This window comes from Megalobrama amblycephala, linkage group LG14 (assembly GCF_018812025.1).
Source record: "Megalobrama amblycephala isolate DHTTF-2021 linkage group LG14, ASM1881202v1, whole genome shotgun sequence".
NCBI classification, from domain to species: Eukaryota; Metazoa; Chordata; class Actinopteri; order Cypriniformes; family Xenocyprididae; genus Megalobrama; species Megalobrama amblycephala.
The window spans coordinates 51,844,157-51,859,334 of NC_063057.1; the positions used below are offsets into that span (position 1 = coordinate 51,844,157).

At 35.9% G+C, this 15,178-nt stretch overlaps 1 protein-coding gene across 1 annotated transcript in view; it reads right to left on the bottom strand.

Annotated features, from left to right (window-relative positions):
• Positions 1–6,548: 6,548 nt before the first annotated feature.
• celsr1a (cadherin EGF LAG seven-pass G-type receptor 1a) overlaps positions 6,549–15,178 on the bottom strand; it is a 123,768-nt gene continuing 115,138 nt past the window's right edge. The window contains 7 exon segments of the mRNA XM_048155011.1: positions 6,549–7,563; positions 11,167–11,434; positions 11,547–11,774; positions 11,874–12,029; positions 12,159–12,259; positions 14,432–14,568; positions 14,832–14,957. Of these exon segments, the coding sequence (XP_048010968.1) occupies positions 7,536–7,563; positions 11,167–11,434; positions 11,547–11,774; positions 11,874–12,029; positions 12,159–12,259; positions 14,432–14,568; positions 14,832–14,957 (1,044 nt within the window). The 3' untranslated portion in view covers positions 6,549–7,535.

A 15,178-nucleotide genomic window follows, 5' to 3' on the forward strand; every position in this document is an offset into this window, starting at 1 on the left:
TCCACTGATCTCTTAAAGGGGCCGCAGCACTGTCTACTTTAATGAAATACAGACTGACATTCATGTTTTTTGGGTAGCTGACAGTCATTAAGTCATTAACTTTTCTTTTTTATTATTTTGCTTTTTAATTCTTGTTAGCGTTTTGCTTATTATTATTGCAGATTGTATGCCTTTATATTAAAGGTGCAACAGTGGCGTGCACAAGGGGGGGGCGTCCGGGGGGGGCTTGAGCCCATTGCCCCTTTGATCGCGAAAGTGAAAGTGCCCTTTGCGGTCCCATTTCTCCCCCCTGAACGCGATTTCTACCTCGCAGAGGTCTGTGCACGCCACTGAGAGGTTCAATATGTAAGAATTTTGCAGTAAAATATCCAAAAACCACAAGGCCAGTGTTATATATTTTGTTCACTTGAGCACTTTAATGTTTGCAACTATTTGTAAATCGTGAGAAAATTGCAATTTTAAACAAGGCTCCAGGACGTGCGAGGAGTCGCCTGTTAATCGCGTTATACCCGCGTTACCCTCGGTTTCCGGTTTTATTTTGTAGAAACCATGGAAACACCAAAGACGCTTTAATATTTACATGTTTTAATATACAAGGGAACAACTGTTTTGATATATTTATAGACAGAATTACTAACTAATTATTGTTATATAGCCCAACACGTTTAGCCTTATAGTTTAAATCAAATTTTCTTGATTTTTTGTGAGTACCATGCTTTACCATGCCTCAGAGAAAAACACTATTTTGTGAAGTAGCTAACATAGCATAATCAGATGCAGCTTTATTTTTAGTAACAATAATATAGAATTTTCTCCATTATACAAAATGTTTTAAAATTATCTGCAAGCCATTTATCAACACAAGCCATCCAATATTTAATATGATATTCTAAAATCGATCTATCTTACTGCAGTGTGCAACAGTGTCTCACAGCAGCGGCTGAGCAAACGCACAGAGTAACGTTATTACATCATTTTCAACAGTCTCAAATGTATCTAATATGATAAACAGATCTGAGTTACCTCATACTCATGACCGGAAAAGCGGAAGCAGCGCCGGCGACTGTGTCATAATAAAAGTTCAGCTGCTCGTGAGGCGTGTGTTGCGCAATCGCTCCAGCGGCCTCGTTCAGCTCCAACAACACTCGGTCCTGCTCTGCTTTATACTATAGTAATGTTAATAATCGCGTCCATGAACATGATTTCTGCCCGAGTCCTATCCCGATTCTTTTCCACCAGCTGTGAGGTGAAGACCACGGCTGCATCCGAAATCACATGCTGTTTAGTAGGTACTAAATTTGAATTTAAATTTACTTCACGACCATTGAAAAAGTACATTCTATATAGTACGAATGCGTGTAGTATGAATGCATTCAGACATACTACATCCGCTATTTACTGTCACGTGACCTACCAGTGTCAGTTACGTCCCTTCAACTCCGTTCACAAATCCTCTCCTGTGGCCTCATAGGATAGTAAAGTGTCCAAGAATTCCATGAATTCAGACATACTACTCTGTTCGCATACTGTTTTTAGTACTATATAGTAGAGTAGTATTTGATTTCGGAGGCAGCGCACATGTCCCAAGATTCCACATTCAAACTTGTCGTCAAGCTACGCCTTTGTTTTGAATAGACCTCTAGCGACCTCTAGCGGACAGATAATATTACATATTGCACCTTTAATTGTGCGACTATATAAGAAATATTAATATTTGCATTCTATATTTGTCATACTGCATGATTATTTAGCCTACTAGTGAACTACTAGTGAAGGTTATTAAAATGGCAAATAACTATTTGCACTATTTGTTATCCCTCATATCCCTCAAAGTTTTACACAATTACATGAATATTATTTAAATATATATATATTGTGTACACTCACATGGGATAAAGACTGAAGTCATATCAATTATATTTCACTATTATTTTATAATTAATATTTGTATATTATTAATAATTATAATAATATTATATAACTTCTATAGAACTGTTGTATAAAAGCAGCACTCACAGTTGTGCTTGTAATATTTCATGTATTTTCTTAATTAATTTGAGCTAATAAAACGGCATTTACTGCATGAAATTACACAAATATCTTTTGATCATCAAAAAAAAAGACAAATTAAGAAAAGGTTATATGTTAAACTAAAGGTAGATTTATTCTGTTTCTAAAAACAATAACCAAATTTTAGGCCAAAACACCATTGTTACTACTGTAAAATCACAATAAATTAAATAAACAGAAAAGGTGTTTAGCCTCTTTTAAATTTTGTTTTCTGCCATTAATTGTATTTAATGCAACAATAGCTGTAGTAACTATTACCTAAATTAAAAATACATGAACAGTAAAAAAATTATTAAAATGTTATATGCCACAAGTTTTACTTACATTTTTCAAGCATGACTCTCAGTGACGATGAGCAGAACTCAAACTCTTGTCCTGGATCAGACTCATGACCTTTGACTGCTACACTTAATCAATAATCTCCTTTTAAACAAGAAACACTTATTCTTTACTGATAAGATTACAGTACACAGAACACTTTGCAAAGCAAAGGTAAATCACTCACTTTTGATTAGTCAGTATATAAAGTAAAGTCATTCCTTTTAAAGAGTTACAAACCCAACATCAAGAAACACTCAAGGTCTTCTCTATTAACACTTGAGTGGATGTTACCGCTAGATGGCGCCAGATATTACCGGAGATGTTTAGTGGTGAACGTTTGTCATTTTAATCACAATTTGTTTGATGCTTTGTCTTAAAGGATTAGTTCACTTTCAAATAAACTTTTCCTGATAATTTACTCATATTTCTCGTCTGGTATATCATTTGAAGCTGCATTGAAACTGTAATTTTGACCTTCAACCGTCTGGAGGCCATTGAAGTCCATTATAAGGAGAATAATCCTGGAATGTTTTCATCAAAAACCTTAATTTCTTTTCGACTGAAGAAAGAAAGACATGAACATCTTGGATGACATGGGGGGTGAGTACATTATCAGGAAAAGTTTATTTGAAAGTGGACTAATCCTTTAAGACCGTCTTTAAATTTCAATCTTATGCAGCCATTAATAATGCAAGATCCAATTTCTTCCCTTTAAACTGAGTCTTTCGGCGACAGTAGGACTGGATTTAGAAACCATATCTACATAATGTTAATGTAAATTAATTATAGCGATGAGAATCTGCTTTTATGGTGCAGTCCTTCCCACATGAAAAAATATGTCCTTACATAAAAGGCTAAATGTATTTTTTTGTTTCAGTTTTTGTGACAACTGTATCTCTTGTGCAGAGTGAAAAAATATACCTCACTAAGTAGTAGTGGTTGAAGTAATGATTACTTTTGGTACACTATAAGTAGACTGCAGTCTTGCCAGAGATCCACACCAACACTTCAGTTGTTGAGACCACATTTACATGGTTCAGAGACCAAGACCACAAATTAAGACTCTAGAAAGGGAGACAGAAATACTCCTGACCGAAATGAGACATCAGAGACTAAAAGATCTAGAGGATAAAACAGGATTTTAACAAGATGTGAGGGAAGACTAACGATAAATCATGCTTAAATCCTTTTGTTTGACCCTGAGAGGTAACAGATCAGCCAGAAGATGGCGCTATAAGGTATGGAATCGACCTCACAAAATACAGCGCATATGCTATCAACAAGTTTAATCTTATATGATTATTATTTCACCGTAAGTCATGGCTTTCTTTTACTGTTTAGTCTGACTGGGTCTTCAAAACTATTGAATCTGTGAGGACTCTTCAGGAATCAACTGCGAGAGCATTCGTCACCTTGAGGTTTTCATTTGAAAACAAAAGTAAAACTAATATGCGTAATTATATTTCAATGTGTATGTATTCAACTGAACGAAAGCTATAGGCTAATATTAGTTAAGGCCTGAAGTATCTGACACACTACCTCACGTTTTTACCTCAAAAATACTGAATTACCAAGTGAAGAGAGAGACTATTTCCCAAAGGCCATTTCCAACCTGTTTTGCCATCATTTTCCCATCCTTGTCTCTTTTTTTCTGATGGTACTATGTATGTGAGACGTCAGGAAGGGGCAAAGTTTATCAGCACCAAGCTGACTGACAACTCTTAAGCAGATGTAACTCTATCCAGCTAGATTTCTGCCCAAACCCTGTCAGTCCTGACAACAGAGGAATGCTCTTTCATACTCCGTATTTGCAACCCATTTTACATACTTGTACCCAACTTTTCTCTAATGTTCCATATTCCGGTAACACTTTAAAATGAAGTCCTATAAATGAACATTAGTGAATCCATAACTACCCGACTAACAATGTGCAATACATGTATTTATTCATCTTTGTTAACATTAGTTAATAAAACTATATCTGTTCATACTAAGTTCATGTTAGCTCATGTCCATTAAAAAATATTAACAGATACAACTTTTGATTTTAATAATGGAGGCTATTAGTAAATGTTGCGATTAACAAATGTTGTTAACATTAGTTGGTAACACTTTAAAATTACATCTCATTTGTTAACATTAGTTAATCCATGAACGAACAATGAACAATATATTTTTACAGCATTTATTAACCTTTGCTAGTGTTAGCTAATAGAAATGTTCATGTTGACATTTTTTTTCTTTTTTTTTCTTTCTTTCTTAAGACCATTTAGAAAAAAGACCATATTAAAGGTGCAATATGTAAGATTTTTGCAGTAAAATATCCAAAAACCACTAGGCCAGTGTTATATGTTTTGTTCACTTGAGTACTTACAATATCCCAAATGTTTCCAACTATTTGTAAATCGTGAGAAAATTGCAATTTTAACCAAGACGTGTGAGGAGTCGCCTGTCAATTGCGTCATACCCGCGTTACCCTCGGTTTCCAGTTTTATTTTGTAGAAACCATGAAACACCAAAGACGCTTTAATATTTACATGTTTTAATAGACAATGGAACAACTGTTTTGATATATTTATAGACAGAAAACTAATTATTGTTAAATAGCTCAACACGTTTAGTCTTATTGTTTAAATCTAATTTTCTTGATTTTTTTCGAGTACCATGCTTTACCATGCCTCAGAGAAAAACACTATTTTGTGAAGTAGCTAATAAAGCATAATCAGATGCAGCTTTATTTTTAGTAACAGTAATACAGCATTTTCTCCATCATACAATACGTTTTAAAATTAATCGCATGCCATTTATCAACACAAGCCATCCAGCATTTAATATGATATTCTAAAATCGATCTATCTTACTGCAGTGTGCAACAGTGTCTCACAGCAGCCGTGAATGGACAGAGTAACGTTATAATATAATTTTCAACACTCTCAAATGTATCTAATATGATAAACAGAGCTGCGTTACCTCATACTCATGACCGGAAAAGCGGAAGCAGCGCCGGCGACTGTGTCATAATAAAAGTTCAGCTGCTCGTGAGGCGTGTGTTGCGCAATCGCTCCAGCGGCCTCGTTCAGCTCCCACAACACTCGGTCCTGCTCTGTTTCATACTACAGTAACGTTAATAATCGCGTCCATGAACATGATTTATTCCCGAGTCCTATCTCAATTCTTTTCCACCAGCTGTGATGTGAAGACCACATGTCCCAAGATTCTGCTCTCAAACTTGCCGTCATCAAGCTATGCCATTGTTTTGAATAGGCCTCTAGCGACCTCTATGGGACAGAAATTTTACATATTGCACCTTTAAACAGTTTTTGTTTACTTTAAAGTTTTTTTTAATCTCAGTATATGAAATGAACAGTGTAACTCATTAAAAGTAATGCGAGTTACGTAATCTCATTACTTTTTTCCAAGTAACTAGTAAAGTAACATATTACTTTTAATTTTACAACAAAGTTAAAAGAGTTAAAAAGTTACTCTTTTAACTCTACTTTTGTTTTTACATTTATTGGCTAACTGACATCTCTCCTGTCCCCATGCTGAGAGAAATCATAAGTGTGAACACTTGTAACTTAATGCATTACTTTTCATAAAAAGTTACTTAGTAACTTTTTTAGTAACGCAATATTGTAATGCATTACTTTTAAAAGTATCTTTCCCCAACACTGGAAATGAAGATTACACCACCCCACACTTTTTCTCATTTTGAGCGTGAGTTCAGAGGCCACTCACTTCAGTTGTTAATATTTCATGTGCTCTTTGAAGTGAGGCAGTACAGAGCACTCAGGATAATCAAGCTCAGCTGAAGATGAATTCTTCTCTGTGCCACCTGCGACAGTAAAAGTGTTATGCTGGAATTCGGGGTAAAGGGCAGAAAGCAGGTCGGAGTGAAGTAAATCTCAAACAAGACACTAAAACTAACTTAACTAGTGATGAAGTTTGCGTACTAACATACCTAGTATACACAGATAGAGTTAGTAAGTTAAAAACAATGTACATAATACATCTAGCTAGATGCATACATATTCCATACATTTTAATAAAATACTTAATTAAGAGTTTAGGAAAAACAAAATAAGTGTTAGTATATTATACTTGACCTCACATTTGTGCTTGGAATGAGAAAAGACATAGAGATTATACAACAAAGATACAAATTCAGAGAGCTTTTATTTTTACAGCTTCAATTTTTGTCCAGTGTCTCAAAACATAAAAATAAATACAGCTATGTCATAAGAAATCCAGTGTCTTTTGTTGTGAAATATGATTTAAAACACCTGCAAGTCTCTTTCACTGCTGCGTCTTTGGAATATGAATTGTGAATAGTCAATTAATAAAAAAAGAAAACACATTCATTTTCATTTCCTTGAGTCTAAGGGCATGTCTTCACAGTTCAAACATTATAAAACATCGCCACTGAATATTGTGAAAGTTGAACAGTGTTTTTGATAGACTTTTAGTCGTGTTTTGGGACTAGAGCACCAGAGAAACCCAAATGATTAACTCTGCAAATCAAGTACAAAACATTTGTGATTTAACCACATTGGATAAAAATAGTCTTGCATTAAATGTTATTAAAAATGCTTTTCAATATACAAATGTGCCTTAAAATATTACAATTTCAAAACAACAACAACAACAATATATCTACACAGTAATTACATGAGGAAAGTATTAGTCAAGAGACGGATCTCCTCTATGAGGACGAGCCAAGCAGGGCACTTGGTGAACATTTCAGCATTCTGTGATTTTCGTAATCGGAAAATGTCTCTATAAAGTTCCAGCCTTGTGCAATCATAAAAAATTACGTACAAAATTACTTGTGTCTCTTCAAGTCCACCTGTCAGTCAGTCAGAGCGTGTCGCTCGGCATGCTGGGATGCTTGAAGTCCCACGTTTAGTGGTTTGGCACAGTTTCCATATTTCCTCGCGGACCCGGTCTTGTGTATTTAGATACATTCCCTTATTCTTTCCTTAACTTTCATTTAACAGGCAGACATCTGCAGTAATACTGTTTTCCAATGGAGCCTGGATCCCAGGGACACGCTGGAGAGCAAGGTGCGCCTACAGGAAGGGTCTTTGTGTAATCCACCTTTGCTTTCCAGCTTCCTCCCACTGTCAAGGGATGATATTCTCCCCTCACGAGGGCAGAAGTTCCTCAGGTTTCCTGCTGGGTCAAATTGATGTTTCATTACTGCCGCTGTAGTGAGCAGAAAGGGAGAGAAAAGGAAGGAGGATACATGCGGGTTAGGAGGGTGTTCTGCAGGAATACAGGCCAAGTACAGCAGCCGCATGCCACATGGACAACAGGTGTAAAGAAGACGTTTCTTTGTTTTCGGGACACATGCTTCAATAGACACAAAGAGCTGAACAGAATCAGAAGGCTCAGGTTTCAAAAACATGCAAAACTACATTTTCAAAGTGTGTTCTATTCCAACTATATTGTAGAAATGTCTGGTACTAGCATTCGAAAATAAAATGTAAAAAAAAAAAAAAAAAAACTAATAATATCAGTCTTTCTGCAGTATTGCTACTATCAATTTAAAAAGTCTGGCGGTGTCACTGCAGTTTAAATATGTGCAGTTAAGCATATATTGATTTAAAAAATTACAATAATGTCACTGTGCAATAAACTTCAATGTCTTTATGCAAAGAATAATTTCTAGTTTTTTTCAGTAACACTTTACAATAATGTAATAATTGTGTTAACTAACAATGAATAATATATTTTCATAGCATTTATTAACCTTTGTTAAAGGGATAGTTCACCCAAAAATGAAAATTATCCCATGATTTACTCACCCTCAAGCTATCCTAGGAGTATATGACTATCTTCTGTCAGACGAACACAGTCGGAGTTAGTCCTCCAAGGTTTATAATGGTAGTGAATAGGGATTGAGATTTTGAAGCCCCAAAAAGCACATCCATCCATTATAAAAGTAATCCATACGGCTCCAGGGGTTTAATAAAGGCCTTCTGAAGCAAAGTGATGCGTTTTTGTAATTTAAAACTTTATAAGCTATAATAATTGGCTTCCGATATTGGCCATACGCAAGTCTAGTTCTGGTGGAAGAGTGACCTCTGACCCGATGAATGACGTATTGACAAAAGCAGAAGCGCAGCAGTCTAAAGGGCCGTTCACATATCATGTCTAAAAACGCGTGGAAAGCATGGCCGCCCCGCTTTCTCCTTCTTTCCAAAGCACTTGCGCTCCCGTGGCGTCTGCCGTTGATATGCAACCATGAACTGTGCTCTTCACGAGGAGTAGGAAGTTTCAGCAAAGGATAAATTAATTTCTAGCCCTTGCATTAGTTTTACTACTAGATATATTTATGGAGATGAGATGTAAAAACCACCCTGTACAGCTACGATCAGCTGTTTGGCTGAGCTTTCGATGTTTTGTTACGGAAAGGCCGAAGCTTTCTTGTTTTTTCTTGTCACATGACCTGGGGTGCGCTTGCGGCATTCTGAAAAGTTGAGAATTTTTCGAATGCGATTCACCTGTGATAATGAACGCGATATTGCGTGGCTTGTCAGTGAACTACAGCTCTGTCTATTAAATGCCGCTCCATTTGAAAGCCGGTGATGGCGATTTAGCGGTAATCAGGGAACCGGCTTTACTGATGAAATGCGCGTGAAAATCGCATGCGATATATCACCCAGCTCTCGTTTTTAAGAAACGATATTGATTCTTAAATCCCAAGAATCGATTAGTCTAGTCTGGTTTCAGTTCATGAATGAGCAGAATAAGTAGCGCCTCCAATCCAATAAATCTCAGTAATCTTTGTTCTTTGTTACTTTTGATATGAAGCAAAGTCTCAGATTTCAAATGACGTCCATCTTATTATGAGATTCAAAAAATAAATACCGTTTTGGTGCTGTTTAATGTGGCGTGACAGATCGCTTTAGCGCCTCAGTTAAAGAGAAGCGGCAGCACGGAGCGCATGTGAACATAAACTCAATAGTCAGCTAGAAAAATGAACTCTAGAAAGCAGCATTCTGATAAATATAGCTATGCACCGTTACATATTCATTATAATTTTTTTTAATAGTATTCAATATTTAATGCATGTTTGTACAGAAAAGGATTAGGGCCAAGCAATAATAAAAAAATAAAACCATCTCGAGATTAAAGTTGTTAAATTTCGAGAAAAAAGTCTAAATAAAATGTTGAGAATAAAGTCATTAAATTACGAGAAAAAAGTCGTTAGATTATGAGAACAAATTCATTAAATTATGAGAAAAAAAGTCGTTAAATTTCGAGAAAAAAAGTCGAGATAAAATGTTGAGAATAAACTCATTAAATTACGAGAAAAAACTCGTTAAATTTCGAGAAAAACGTCGAGATAAAATGTTGAGAATAAACTCATTAAATTACGAGAAAAAACTCATTAAATTACGAGAACAAATTCGTTACTTTTTTCTCGTAATTTAATGACTTTTTTCTCGAAATTTAATGAGTTTTTTCTCGTAATTTAACGAGTTTATTCTCAACATTTTGTCTCAACTTTTTTCTCGAAATTTAACAAGTTTTTTCTCAAAATTTAACAACTTTAATCTCGAGATGGTTTTATTTTGTTATTATTGCTTGGCCCTAATCCTCTTCCGTATGTTTGAATAAATCAGTTGAATAAATCAATTTAAATGTTTATATTTCAAAAAAACAAATGGGAGTAGAAACATGATTATGTAATTGTAAAGTTTATTTATAATAAAAACATCATTGAGTGTAATTTAAGTGTTCGTATATAAATAAGTTAATTTAACCTTCAATATTATCATAGTAGTACCAACTGACTTACATGTGTAGTTTACAGCATTAGTTGAGAGATTTTTTCCTCCCTCTAGAAAATTTGCCATGTACTGTAACTTAAATACTACATCCAAAATAATCGATATCGAATCGAATCGAAATTGTAATCAAATCGAATCAAAGCATGTGAATAGTAATCGAATTGAGTCGTGAAAATTGTGTCAATACCCAGCCCTAGCCAGAACTTGACTTGCTTATGGCCATTACCGGAAGCTGGTTTAAATATGGATATTTTTCTTAAAAAAACCCATTACTTCAATTGAGTAGGCCTTTATTTACCCCCTTGGAACTTTGTGGACTACCTTTTAAGATGTATGGATACACTTTTGGAGCTTCAAAATCTCCATTATGAAGCTTGGAAGAGTCAGGATATTTTTTGATATAACTCCAACTGAGTTCGTCTGAAAGAAGATAGTCATATACACTTAGGAATGCTTGAGGGCGAGTAAATCATGGGTTAATTTTAATTTTTGGGTGAACTATCTCCTTAATGTTAGTTAATAACAATACAAGTGTTCACTGTTTTTTAAGTTTCAGTGTGCATTAAAAAATGTTAGCAGATAAAAAAAATATATTAGCAAATGTTGAAATGAACATGAACTAAGATTAATAAATGCTGTAGAAGAATTGTTCATTGTTAGTTAATGTTAACTAAAGTAGTTTTTAAATGTAAAGTTTCTATTGTAAAGTGTTACACTTTTTTCTTTTGACCTGAAAAAAATTTAGAATATTTCGCAATTTGTTTTGGATGCAATATCGAAACTGGTATCATGAAATTTCTCTGGTATTAGTATTAACTAATCATGCCAATATTAATAGTATAATAGAATCAACCAATGCAATTTATAACCCATTACTGAACTCTGCCTTTATTTTTGTAATAGATAAAAAAACATAAAAGATAGATAGACAAAAAGGTTTGGGTGAAGAAAGGTGGAGTGTTGAATAGCGTCTTACTCAGAGTCTGACAGGTTGCCGCCGTTAACAGTCCCTGATCTCAGATTCATGGCCATGCCGTTCTGCTGTTCTCGTGGTTGGACGGGTGGCTGATGAGGGGGCTTGATGAGGACGTTGTGGCCGTTGCCCCCATCATTAGAGGCTATAGAGGGCACTCTGGAGGAGATTGTCGGGGGATTGTAGTCCGATAACTTCTCCCGAAGTTTGTTTTTCATGTTTTTGTCTGTCAGTGGAGGAGGATATTTGGATATCTTGTTCTTCAGAATACCTATAAGAAAAAAAAGTACATGGGAATATTAGTATATATTTGATCCTTTTCTCCCACCCCCCTCTCAACTGATGTTTTACAGTTAATAAAAGTGTTTGTTTGCCAGTCTCACCTTTCCTCTGTTCAGGTTGGTGGTTGCTGTTGGCTTGGATGGAGGGTGTTGGTTGGTCTTTCTCCTGAGTGGTCTCTCCAATGTGATTGAGTTTACTTTCATGATGGAGCTCCACGTTAACTTTCGTCTCCACTCTCAGTCTCTCTGCCCCTCCGGGATCTTCACTGTCACTGGCTGTCATGGTTTCAGTCGGCCAGTAAGGCTTGACGTGATTGGACACCGTGTCCACTAAACACATGGTTAATGTTAACTGACAGATCAATAACTTGCAAATACATCAATCAATTTCAGATTTCCATATTTAATGTCATTATGAAAGAAGAATACCTTCTCTTGTACCCTTCGGAGTGCTGTGTAGTGGTTGTCTCTCATTATTCCACTTGGGCTTCATGTCGATGTCTTCATCTTCGCTGTCAGATGAGTGAGAGGAGGCATACGAGCTGCTGTGGTCGTCTACGGAGAGCTCGCTGTCCGAATCTGAGTCTGAATACACACAACCTTACGTCAACCTCAACAGTTTGTAGTTCACAAATAAATATGTCACGCTACCCTAGTTTACATGTGGATAACAGGCGTTAAGTATAGTGCTGGCTTGGAAAGGTTTTTTCATACCATCTGCTTTAGTGCCGTTATGGAAGAGTGAGCCGTCAATGTCAGTGTGTCCGGCTTTAGCATTTCCAGATGAAACACTGGGCTTCTGACCCAACTCATCCCTGTGTAGGAGTGAAAGAAGGAGAATGAGAGAGATACAAGACAGATGCCTCACACATGACCTCTACTTGCAGTGAGATTAGATTCAAGTGAAAAACAAAATAAAGCCCATGCTGACTTGATCTATTTCTTGCTAGCTAAAGGTTCAGCTTCTAAACTCTTAGCGTAAAATTCCACTTAATTACACGTTTAAGATACGACTTGCCTTATATTTCAATTACGACAACTCTCAAAATACGTTTTAGCCTGTTATTGAATATGGCAATGATTTGTAGTATTAGTTGATAGTATTTGGCCAAGGTGGACTAAGATCTGCTACGCTGCTGCTACTGATTATTCAAGTACGTACTTGCTACTGCTAATAGACACACAGACACGCTGCTGTGAGCATGTAAGATATGCTGCTGCTGCTGCATGAATAGGCATACAAAAGTCCCGTAGCAGATCTAGGCAGGTGGAACTGGGGGAGGTGGAGGGGTTCAGAGGAGCTTAACTTTCAGCAAACAATGAACCAGACTATTTAAATGTTGTGCAAGCAATCTCATTTGGCTCATTTGTTCCTACATGGTTGTTCATTTCTTAAACAACCATGTAGGAAGATACATCATAGCCATATATCAGGATGGCAAGATTCATCAGGCTCAACTTGTGAAAGAATGGTTGGGAGGGAGCATGAAGAATCATTTTCACACATGAATTGGCACCTCTGAGTCCAGACCTTAAATTCATTGAAAGTCTTTGGGATGTGCTGGAGGAGACTTTACAGATTTGCATTGTCAATACAAGATCTTGACCAAAAATTGATGCACCTCTTGATGAAAATAAATATTGTGATGTTATTTCCATCAAGAGGTGCGTCAATTTTTGGTCAAGATCATGTCATTAATAATCATTAATAACAATACAGGTCCTACTGTGAGTTAATTAATAGGTCATTCTACTAGTATGCTATGCTAAGTTTGCAGAGCGACGTTTATACAAGATAGCATATAGTACATCATAATGCAAAATCCTCAGAAAATTCACAGTATTTACACATAATGATAAGTGCTTTGAAAATTACTATTGAACTGAATCTATAAACAGAGCATTTGATTACGTTATACAATGAGACAGATGTTAACACACAACATTCATGGATATACATGCAGGAACAGGTTAGCGTTTGTGCGTTTGTGTACATTATCGCAGCACTGCAAAGCAGAAGCCATGCATTTTTGCTCATGCATATGAAAAGAAAAAAGTCAAGGCAAAATCATTAAAGGGTTAATTCACTCAAAAAAGAAAATTCTGCTATTAATTACTCACCCTCATGTTGTTCCACACCCGTAAGACCTTCGTTCATCTTCGGAACACAAATTAAGATATTTTTGATAAAATCCGATGGCTCAGTGAGGCCTGCATTGCCAGCAAGACAATTAACATTTTCAATGCCCAGAAAGCTACTAAAGACATATTTAAAACAGTTCATGTGACTACAGTGGTTCAACATTAATATTATGAAGCTACGAGAATACTTTTTGTGTGCCAAAACAACAAAATAACGACTTTTCATCAATATTTAGTGATGGGCGATTTCAAAACACTGCTTCATGAAGCTTCGAAGCTTTACGAATCTTTTGTTTCGAATCAGTGGTTCACACGTATCAAACTGCCAAAGTTACATGAGCTACTGAAATTTCAAAACACTTATGACATAACGAAGCCTCATTTACTGAGATCACGTGACTTTGGCGCTCTGAACCACTGATTCAAAAAAGAAGTTTCATAAAGCTTCGAAGTTTCATGAAGCAGATATTTATCAGATAATAAGTCATTATTTAGTTTTTTTGGCACACAAAAAGTATTCTCATCGCTTCATAACATTAAGGTTGAACCACTGTAGTCACATGAACTGTTTTAAATATGTCTTTAGTAGCTTTCTGGGCACTGAAAGGGTTAATTGTTTTTATGGCAATAGAGGCCTCACTGAGCTAGTGGATTTTATCAAAAATATCTTAATTTGTGTTCCAAAGATGAACAAAGGTCTTACGGGTGTGGAACGACATGAGGGTGAGTAATAAATGACCGAATTTTCATTTCTGAATGTTATTGAGAAATGTCAAGTAGGATAAGAGAAAGTGAAATGTTACATAATCAGCGTGTAGCGCCGTGCCCCAGCAGTAGCGTGTTACCTGTGTGTGTAAGTAAGGTAGCTGCTGTGACTCTTGGCTGACCTGACTGTGCTCTCCAAAGACACCGTCGACTCGCCTATGCCCGAGCGGTACAGCGCACCGTCCTCCATGTACGTGTTATTACAGTTCAGAGTACGCTAAAGGCAGAGAGAGAGCACAGTAGTGTAAATCAAGAGAAAAAATACATTTCCAAATGCCAGACCACAGCAAACTTCTTCCTTTGATAGCAAATTAGGCGAAATTACTTAATGCTTGCAAATTACTTAATTGAAATGACTTGGTTATTAATTTGCTACTAAATAAATTGACATTGAATCCAATCCTAACTGCTGTTTCCAGATGCATGAAGGACAATTAATGTATAAATATTGAATCGTTTATATGCGTTACAGTAACTTACCGTCAGTAGGGTGGTGCGCGTGGTGCTGGAATCATCAGGTAACTGTTTCTTTCCTGTGAAAACGTTCTTCAGATTTTTCCTCACCTCTTTATTGAACACGATGTGGAAGAAGAAAATGAATATGCCCTAAAAACAGAAAAAGGAAATGGAAACCTGTCTGTGTTAATAATTTTGTTACGTGCTTTTGTCATTTTTATTATTTTTAATATATTTATTAGTTTTTTTTTTTATTTATTTAGCTTTATTTTTATTTTATTTTTACCTTTAGTAATTTTAGTACTTCAGCTTAAACTTATTTCAATTTATTTGAATTAGTTGCTAAGGCTAAGCTTCTCAACTCTGGCCCT